This window comes from Prunus dulcis, chromosome 1, assembly GCF_902201215.1.
Source record: "Prunus dulcis chromosome 1, ALMONDv2, whole genome shotgun sequence".
Classification (NCBI taxonomy): domain Eukaryota; kingdom Viridiplantae; phylum Streptophyta; class Magnoliopsida; order Rosales; family Rosaceae; genus Prunus; species Prunus dulcis.
The window spans coordinates 7,285,169-7,296,052 of NC_047650.1; the positions used below are offsets into that span (position 1 = coordinate 7,285,169).

Below are 10,884 nucleotides of genomic sequence, written 5' to 3' on the forward strand. Positions count from 1 at the left end.
TTCAAGTATCCTTCAATTACAAAAGTGTACAAAATCGTGCCCCTAATAACCAGTCGAAAAAAGTGGCTACTGCTGGAAATGATTACTGGTAATGGAAACAACAGATGTGGCCATGCTGGAAATGCTGCATTAGCCTGAGGATTTGAAAAATGAATCTCTGTTAAAACATAATTCACCCTAAACTGCCCATTTTACATGGTAAAAGTCATTGCTTCTTCACATAACTCAAAATTTCATACTTTATCAAATGTCTTTGAAAATTTATAAATAGGGAGAAGACGTAAAATTAACATGTCTCCAAATTTCATGGAAGAATGAAACCAAGCAAATTTTCATTTCAATTACCAGTGGACATAGTAAGAGCTCATCGGTGGACATGAACAAAAACACAATAATATTCAAAAACTGAATCTATAAAACTTCATATCATAATCATTCACTTGGTCCGTGCATCCTGTCAAAATCGTCGAATAATGGGTCACTACGATGTATTGGAGTTGATTCGTCGTTGTTCGACGGTGATGTCCTGCATAAACATCAAACACAAGCACATAAAAATTTTACCTATTGAAATTTTAGATGTTATTACAAATAGTGTTAGCATCTTACGGTGTGTTCAAGGCTGGGCATTGTCTTCTATCATGACCAATGTGTCCACACTCCCGACAGTGTCTAATCCCTCGCTTCATTGCCTTTTCCTTTGCTCCCATTACTCCTTTCGACCTTCCTTTGCACCTCACTCTCTTAGGGTCTTTCATATATTGTGTTTGAGAGCTGGACCCTCCAACTTCGTTATTACTTGGTCCATCCTTCAACAACTTCAACTTCACCTGCAAACTTTTTAGAGTCTCTGACAGTAGCTCACATCCTTCTTCACTCATTAATGCATCCTCAACCACATCTGAAGCAAGTCGAGACATTGTACTCCGCTTTATTAGAAGGCCAGGATCTACACAGTCTTTAATTTCTTTGCCATTTGCATCGACACCAATCCACATTTCGCAGTTTTCTTCCACCTCTTCAAAATATATTTTTCGGGCATATATTCAATCTGGTCCCTTCTGAACAATGCTAGGATGTGCTTGCAAATAATTCCAACAAATTCAAATCTTTTGCAGCTACACGATGCGTGGTCAGAATTTTTGAATCTTTGACACGACTTCTGCCACTCTTGTTTCCCAATTTTTCCTTTCGCTCACGTTAAAGACAACTTTACAAGCATCCTCTGTTTTGAGCTCTAGGAAACATGCTGTACTTTGTATTAGTTCTTGCTCAAACTTTTGAAACATTGTCCTTGTGTACAAGGTAGCCATTTGTTTGTTCATTGGCATCGGTAGAAGACATTGAGGCACTTCAAATGCATCTACGTGATCAGCAACTAACTCTTTTTCACGTTGATGAGAAAGTGCCCTCTCAAATCGTATTATGAAATCCATCAACGAATTTCTCCTTGATATGTATTGCTTGAAAAATCCATGAGAACCTTCCGCTCTTTGGCTGCTTGACATTCCAGCGGCAAAAAATTGTCATGCGTAGGCTGGAACCCAAGATTCCCTTAAATCAAACATTGAACTTAGCCATGGATGGTCAGTCAAACAAGCCTTTGTAACCACAATATTCCATTTTGCATCAAACTCATCCTTATTGTCAGTATCCCATATGGCTTTCTGAAATTCACGCTAATACTCCTTATAAGCAGAATGTGGTAACTTAATAGAGAACTTTGATGTGATGTGCCATATGCAAAGTCGATGAAATGTAGTCGGGAAGGCTATTAAAATCGCTATGGCCATTGCCGCATCTTGATCTGTAATGATCGTTTTAGGTTCCCCACCTGGCATGGCTTTCTTAAACTCCTCAAACATCTAAACAAACGACTCAGTCGTTTCCTTGCTCAAAAATGCGCATGCTAAGACAATTGTCTGACCATGGTTATTAACTCCCAACATTGGTGCAAATGTCAGGTCGAATCGATTCGTGTTGAATGTGGTATCGAATACAACAACATCTCCATAAAACCCATACGCCCGTCTAGAAGTTGCATCTGCCCAAAAACATCGACTAAACCTGTCATGCCCATCTCCCTCAATCTTGAAATAAAAAGCCTCATTTTTTTTTCTGTTCAGCCATAAAATACTCGGTCACTAGTTCAACATCGTGGTTCCTCAGCTTCCCATTCACACTACATTCAAGATTGTACATATCTTTTTTGATAAAACCGATTTTATCCATTCCTCCGGATTGCACCTCGAAAATACTTACCTTCTGATGAATGAGAATATTAACTGAACCCAATTGTTTTGTGAGTACTTTTGTAGAATCTGAAATATGACGGTGTGATCTCAATAAATGCATTCTTTCTGAGGGTGTCATCTTATGATTGTGTCCCTATGCAAAAAGAGATATGGTATACTTCTTGCTCCCATTTGTCTTCACAACCACAATCTTAGCTTTGCAATTGCATCTACTTATTCCCCGTTGTCTTTTTCTCTCCCGAGTTTCATCCCTCTTGTATGCACCTTGTTTGCAACATACAAATTCTTTCCTCAAAATCTCTTTCTTATTTTTCCCCCAAAAGCTAGAATGAAGTCGAATACCAAAGCCAGCAAAGAATGCATATCTATTATAGAAATTGTAAACGAGGTCAAGCAAGTCAAACTTCATCCCAACTGCTGGTGTTTCCTCATTTCTTACTTCAGGAATATAAACCCTCCCATTAGCTGTTGCACATTCATCACTGTCTGAGCCCCCAGACATTTTATCTACGTATATTATTGATCCACTTCTATATTACTGCATAGCAATTATTCATTCATTAATCAGTCATTACTGCATCACAACATATCAATGCATTCCACTTACACAAAACATTGCCCAAATTGACACAAAATACGCATAGCCTAACTTCCGATTACACAAAACGCAAGCAAAATTTAATAATAGTTACGTCATCTCTTGTGAAATAATCTGGAAAAAATAACATTAGAACCAACATGTTCAACTAAGAACACAAATGTAATTCAAACCACCAATTACAGAACTTCACCCAATATCCTCTCCAACTGCTTACTCCTAATGTCATTAAGCCTAAGTTTAGGTTCTTTTACCTACATTTCCTAATTTTCCACCCCGACCAACAACAATGAACTAAGTATATTGAATATTCATAAGGAAATGGCACATTATTGATTCCAAAAATGACGCATTATTGATGCCACAAATGACGAATTTCCCACCCTCACAAAAAATAAACCAAACCCAATAAAATCAATCCAGCAAGTGAACTTCCCTCTCAAAATCAATCGGGAGCTCTGAAGTCAGTCAGCTTGAAAGAATGTGGTGGACATTAGAGAAGACTCTTTGGTATTTGAGACTCCATCTCTACCAAAATCGAGGAACAACTGCTGCTGCGGCTTCTAGCTACAAAAAGAGATATGCTACTTTGCTTTCATCTGGAATCTTGTCAGCTGAATGAAAAACAGAAGGGGTTTTCACTTGAGCCATAGAATCAAAACAGGGCAACAGCTAGGTAAGAGCCACTCTTCGTAATACCCAGGATACCATAGATCGCAGGCCTCCCAACGAGCTAATGACAATTGAGTGACTATAAGTTTTGGGAGATTTGGATCCTTCTAATTGTGGGTTTGCTTTACATTCAAAAAGAGAGGATTGTGTTCTTCAGTTTTTCACAGAGAGGGAAAGAGGGGAACAATTGAAGTTGGGTTTCTAACGGGTTAGATTTCAACCCGATTCTACATGCACCCTTCCCTAAAAACTCACCGTTGGTTGTTTAAATGACAGTTTGTCAAAAAACCAATGTTTGGGTCATCCAATTTTTTAAATGTCCCTCTTGTAAGAGCATTTCGACTAATTAGCCCCTTGCCATGGCAAGGGGGCTAGGGCAGCTACTATTCACGAAGTGTGGCCCGAGATTTACCTGATAGGGATGGATCCAATGTGGCCCTGCCTTGAAGAGGTTCGTCGACATAAAAAAAAAAACTATAAATGTAGTAGGTGGCCCTAAATATATGACAGATTCCCTACACATGGTCGTCTTATTTTACCAAATGACAGTTTGTCCAAAAACCAATGTTTTGGGTCATCCAATTTTTTAAATGTCCCTCTTGTAAGAGCATTTCCACCAGCTACTATTCATGTGAATAGTAGCTGCTGTAGTCCCCCTCAGCAAAGTGTGTTTCAAGCAGTTTAGGCTTGCCATGGCAAATACTATTTTTTTTTTGTTTTTTTTGTTTTGTTCACAACTTTGTTTACTTAAACAATTAATTTGGATAATATTTTCGGATAAGATTTTGGGTTACTACGTGTCAATACTATTCATACCGGATAAGATTTTCGTTTCAAATTTCAGATACATTTCAAAATTCAAATTTCAGATAAATTCAAAATGTCAAATTTCAGATACATTTCAAAATTCAAAATTCATATAAATTTCAAATTTCAAATTTCATTTGAATTTAAAATTTCAGATAAGATTTTCACCATCTAAGATTGCGCCACGTGTCATATCCATCTGTCTAAATTTTTTTATAAAATCAGAGGTTCAGCTCATACCTCCTATACCAGATCTTCTCTACATTTTCATTTCTCATATTTTAGATTTCATTCTCCATTCTCAATGGTAGACATGCAAGAGGTTTTGGAGAGGCAAGAGCGAGAAACTAGAGAAAAAATGGGTAGACGAGCTGCAAGCAAAAGGGCACAGAGAGAACTAGATGAGCAACTTGGCATAGCAGTTGCTTTGCTAGAGGAAGAAAACCAGAGTCTCTGTGGTTCACGAGAAGGTCGTGGCCCGAATGTGGACAGACATGACATTCTCGGGTAAGAATCTTCTGGAAGATTATTTTATCCCACAGTCTCTGTACTTTAATGATTTTCAGGGAGATATAGAATGCAACCCCATTTGAATAAAGTCATTGATATTTGCTCGAGAAATTGGCTGGAAGGGACTTCTTCCAGAGCAAAAGTTCATGTTATGGATGGGTCAGCTGATCAGGTGGATGAGATTGCCCGGATTTTTTTGGAGAGCTTGGTGCGATTTTGTGATGCAGTGGAAACTCTGTACACCAGAGACTACCTCCGCAGACTTACGCCTAGGGACCTGCAAAGGATTCTCCAAAAAGCTGAGTCTCGAGGATTTTCTGGCATGATTGGTAGCATTGACTGCATGCACTGGCAGTGGAAAAATTGTCCAACTGCTTGGCAAGGGGACTATGGAAATAGAAAAGGGCAAAAAAGTATCATCCTGGAAGCAGTTGCTGGTTTTGATACATGGGTTTGGCACGCCTTCTTCGGAGTTGCCGGATCTCAAAACGATTTGAATGTCTTAGGTCAATCCCCGGTGTTCAATGATGTTTTGAGAGGTGAAGCCCCAAATATCACATATGAAATTAACAATACCATCTACCAGAACGGGTATTATCTAGCTGATGGCATCTACCCGAGGTGGACAACATTTGTGAAAACAATTCCACATCCCCGATCCCATAAGCAAAAAATTTTTGCTCGCTATCAAGAGGGGTACAGAAAAGATGTTGAGAGGTGCTTTGGTATCCTTCAAGCCCGGTGGGCTATTATAAAGGGTGCGGCACGTCTATTTGACGAGGAGGTGCTTAGGAGTATAATGATGACTTGTATCATCCTCCATAACATGATTGTGGAAGATGAATATGATTACGATGCTGATGAAGTGTATGAACCAAATCCCATGGACACGACCCTAACACGAATTTATGAAAAACCAGTGGGGCCAAATGGAGAACCAGTGCAGCATGAACCGTTGGTTAGAGGCGGTAGTTTCATGCCCCTTATGATTGATCGCTACACGGAGATGCAATCGTCGTATATTCATGAACACCGTCAAGTTGACTTGATGGAGCATTTATGGGCGGTGAAAGGCAATGAAGGTGAATGAAGTGAAGTGAAGATGTTTTTTTATATATTTAATTTATTATGTTTATGTTGTATTTTTAGTTATGCTTTGTTTTTTTTATACTTTATTATTTTTAGTTGTGGGTTGTTTATTTTTTATGCTTTGGTTGTGGGTTGTTTATTTTTTATGCTTTGGTTGTGGTTTTTTTTATTTTTTATGCTTTGGTTGTGGTTTGTTTTTTATGTATGGAATGTTTTGAATAAAAAGGAATTTTGTTGAATATTTTCTTTATTCACTAAAAGAAAATCAATACAACTAATAAAATAAAATACATGAATTAAACAAAACAAAAAATACAATGAAATCAAAGGCAAGTAAACTAAGACATGAAAGGCAAGCAAACTATTTTAATGGTTTTCATCATTTAACCAATCCGTGTTGCTAGGTCCATCGTCACGAAAAAGTCTTCGTCTCATAACATCCCTTCGTTCTAGCTTCCAAAATTGTTTTGTTTCAGGGGACATATGGCTTGTATCCATGGCCATGGTTTCCCGATCTTTTTTTTTCAATGTTTTGTTCGCGTACATACTCCCTTTCTTTGCATACATACTCCCTTTCTTTTGCATATTCTAGTTGAATAGCCATATCGTGCTCTTGTTGTTTCAAGTCCATTTCAATTCTCATGGCTTGGTGCTTTGAAAGTTCCTCCAAAAATTTAGATGCATTCTTGCTAGAATTACTCCCTCTCTTCGCCTTCGCCGCCTTCCTCCCAATAGGCCTTGGCTCCTTTTCGATGGGTGAGTCTTGACTCATCGGGGAATCCATAGGTGAATCCGATGCCGGCGTCTCATGGAGTTGCGTCTCGTTCAACACTACCGTCAGACCCGTTGGAATAATTTGGAATATCTTACAATTCTTCACCACCTCCCAACAATGGGTATGGTTGAAACTTTTTTTGCCTTGCCCAGTAGCACCAAACCCACATTTGTGCTTGCATAATCTATAAAAAAACATTAAATAGAAATGCAAGAAACTTTAAAAAATATTGGCAATGCAACATGTAAAAAAAAAACTAATGCAAATGCAATAAATTTTAAAAAAATGCAACATATATAAAAAAAATACAATAAATATTAAAAAAATATATAAATTGCAAGAAACATTTAAATAAAAATTAATATGACATAGAAATTAATAGAATGAAAATGACAAATAATTTACCTCACTGCTAAGGTTTTCCCCACTTCTATGATTGTCCCTCGCTTTTGCCAAGGCATTTCTTCATTTCGCCAACTATTTATTAAGAATTTTCCACCTACTAGATAATGTCATTTCTGTACGTGTCGAACCAATTGCCCTTTCACAAAATGCCTGATGAATTTTTTTTCCACATATGAGAAAATTTAATATCATTGCCCATTATGGGACAATGACTAACTTGGACCCAAGCCTCACACAAGCTAACATCTTCCATCATGCTCCATGCCCCTCCATTTTCACTAGAAGAACCCATAATATAAAAAATACAACTTGAAAGTGAAAAAAATATTAAGTAGAAAGTGAATAATAGTAGAAGGAGAAGAAAATGTAAGAGGATTTGGTGTTAAAAGTGAAGAGTATTGGTTGGTATTTATACCCAAAAAAAAAAAAATCAGTAATTTGTGTGTATTTTTAAAAAAAATTTCCAAATTTTTTTCATTTTTTTATTGCAGAAAAATTGGCTGCCGTTGGATTGAAGGAAAAACAACCATGACATCATAGCCCTTGGGCTCTTGCTCGGGCCAAACTCCACCTCGAGCCAGCCCAGTCTCGTGGCCCCCACCTCTTGCCCGGGTTCCCTTTTGTTGCTGGAAACCCATTTTTCTCCCAAACCCCCCAGCCCGAGTCCAGCCTTAGTTGCTGGACTTGCTCTAAGGACGATGGTTTTTAACCAACCATCTTGTGTGTATTTTACGTCGAAGGAAAAATTCAAAATATAATGTAGCGAGGCGGCAATTGAAATAAATACATAAAAACTTGTGTAAGGCATTCGACTCAAACAAAAGAGAGCCATTCGACCTTGAGCTCAACACAATCTTCATTATCGGTGTCCTCGAATCCGGATTCAGGTGAGATGATTTCAATTAGGGTACCAATTTCATGTGTAATTTCAGTTAGGGTTTCATTTGTCTCTCTTTCATTCTCACTTTTACTCTCTCTGTCTCTCTGACTTGGCTTCTCTGTCACTCGAATCTCTCTCTTGCTCTAAAGGTGAAATAAAGGTTTTTTTAAATTTTTATTTGGCCTATTTATTTTATATACTAAGCCCATTGATTTGCTTTTATTTTGTAGATTTTTGGTTGATTTAGGTGTGGAACTAGTCTTCTCTTCCCATTGTTTTTTTGTTCACTTTAATTTTTCTCAACCGTTAAAAAAAAAAATTTAATTTTCTTTCCTCAGTCAAAATTTTAAAAGTCTTCAACAACTTTCATGTCGTTGCATATCATGGAAAGAAACCACAACTAACTTGTTGCTTATTATAATAGGGAACGACATTTTTAGTCTCCTATAATATTCATGAAATACAATTTCTAGATAATAGGAAGGCTTGGCGTTGCCTATTGCAAGTTGAAGTTGTGCCTATTACATATATTTTTTTAAAAATTTAAATTTTTTAATCAATTAATTCTTTTGCTGGTTATATAACATATGAATTGATATATACAGAATGAAGCACTTTACACCAAAGTCAATATTTATATTCATAAAGTCTTGAACCCTGTTCCATCACTTCAAAATATACAAAATACGAAATGTTTGCATGCCCAAGTGTTCAAAGTTTTTTACAAGTAGTCATAAAAAAAGTTAAACACTATCTATTGCTGCCTAATACCTAAGGGTGTTTACCAAAATAAGACACTAATCCCAAGTGTTTGAACACTATTGAAGGCTGCATACTCTCTAATGATATTTAACAAAATACGACACTAATCCTAAGTGTTCAACAAAGTACATTTTTTATCAAGCGGTTACAGGTTCAGCAAAATATCTTATAATTGTTCATGAGGATGACTTTGTAGCATCATGTGGCAGGACCCGATCCAAATTCCGCTTTGGAATTCGAGCCAGACCTTGTGTGTGTCGGACACCTGGCAAATGTTGGGCACAAATGACCTATTTGCCCTTCTATACAAAACACGATAAAAATAACAAGGTTGACTTCTACCGAAAGACCAGCAGAGTTTCCCTTGTAACTGGCTCAATACCAAAACATTTTCACCTACCAAACAAGTATATATATATTTATACAACCAACTGCCAGCATACGTATATAAACATTCTAACAGTTCAGTTCTCAATCTAAGGCAAAATATCAGAGTAACTACTAAGAATTTACAAGGAATCAATCCTTTTACAAAACAAAAATCCTACATTAAAAGAAAGGCGCGGAAGATGGGAAACAGCCCGGTGGTGGATTCCTGTGCACGTCTACTGCTTGGGGGCGCAAAACAACAAAAAAGGTGAGTGGACCCAAAACAAAGTTTAGAAAAATAGCATATGAACATATTAACCCCACTGTAAAAACAGTTATGCAAAACTGAATTTTCCTCTTCATTATATTCGTACTAAAATCAATGCATTCACATAATTATATACGTATATGCCAATCATACTCAAGGTCAATAAAACTCTCTTAAAAGCATTGAAATCAATTTAAAACTACCACCTAGGTGTACCCCTTTAATTCTGTCATTCCCGATAATCCGTCTATTCCTGATAATCTGTCAATTCCCCTGGCAGGTCTCGGTGACATAAAGTCAACCCGAGCCTCAAACTGGCAGGATTCAGGGGACCGTAGTCAGCTTGATCCGCATTCCTGGCTCCCACGGTTCCGGCGTCTCCAAAACTCGTGAGGCAAATGTCAAGCGCGCTGACAAAACTAAAGGCAACCTGGATGTCCGTAGACATCGTCTTATCTGAAGGCAACCTGTTTCTATAACTGGGTACCTAAGGTGGCTTAAGAAAATATAAAATTCTGAAAGATCTTATGAATAATTGAATTTTTGTTAAATCTAGAATTCTGCTGCCATTTATCTGATATATATCTCAAGCTTTACTTTCTATATCTTTTTAGCATATTCAACTAGGCAGCATATAAATAAAGATATTTAACTTCAACAAATCATGCTAGGAAAACCATAATCAATAAAACTTATTCAAGATCAAATAATGAAATTCATTTGCATAAAATCATTTATAAAAGAAAAGTCCACTCACTGATAGTCCGAGCTCGCTGGACCTCTTGAAGTCCCTCTTACGGGTCAACTGGTGCCCGGGTGCCTGATTCAAGGACCATAATATTCTATTAATACAATATAGTATTAAATTAAAAACCTTGACCCCCGGCTCCTAAAAGTACATGCGTCAATTTAAAGTTATCCCTATGCCCATAAAAGCTTTCCTTCCACGTGGGATAGTTTAGCGGTATCTTGGGACTCAAAAAGCGCTAAAGTCCCAAAAAGATCAACCCGAGACCCCACGGGTCCATGACCTCACAATATGATCCGGAAGCCGCTAGAAGGTCCAATATATCTAGGACACATGTCCCGAGGGTATTGGTGTCAATCGGACAGTCGGATTGATCACGATCATGTAATTGCATAATTTCTAAACCCTAGCCTTAGGGTTCGGGTTTCGGAGTATCTGGGACTCCGATTCACAATCCGTCGAATCCTACACGATTCTGAAATTATCTAGAGTAACATATCTGAAATTGATTATGATCCAACGGCTCAATAGTATTGAACCCGGAAATCGCACAATATGAAAAATTCGTTCGAGGTTTAAACGGTATCCAAATTGAGTTCCGCGAATTCCTACGCGCTCATGACAACCTAAGGATAGCATCAAGACACAGTGCCACTGCACCACCCTCACCCCGCGCCGCCGCACGCGCCGGCAGCGCTGGGTGTCCAAAGCGATTACGCATCGCCGGAAAATCTCAAAACCACGGC

The 10,884-nt window shown here is 37.8% G+C and overlaps 1 protein-coding gene across 1 annotated transcript; it reads right to left on the reverse strand.

Moving 5' to 3' along the window:
• Nucleotides 1-432: 432 nt before the first annotated feature.
• LOC117632892 lies at nucleotides 433-998 on the reverse strand. The gene is made up of 2 exons (XM_034366547.1): nucleotides 610-998; nucleotides 433-526 (listed from the first exon to the last, which is right to left on the reverse strand). The coding sequence occupies exons 1-2, from the start codon at nucleotides 996-998 to the stop codon at nucleotides 433-435; spliced, it is 483 nt and encodes a 160-aa protein (XP_034222438.1).
• Between the last annotated feature and the right edge of the window lie 9,886 nt (nucleotides 999-10,884).

Coding starts and splice junctions, on each gene's coding strand:
- LOC117632892 (XM_034366547.1), bottom strand. CDS start 998: ATGTGGATTGGTGTCGATGCAAATGGCAAAGAAATTAAAGACTGTGTA. Junction 527..609: donor TGCCCAGCCTTGAACACACC/GTAAGATGCTAA, acceptor ATGTTTATGCAG/GACATCACCGTCGAACAACG.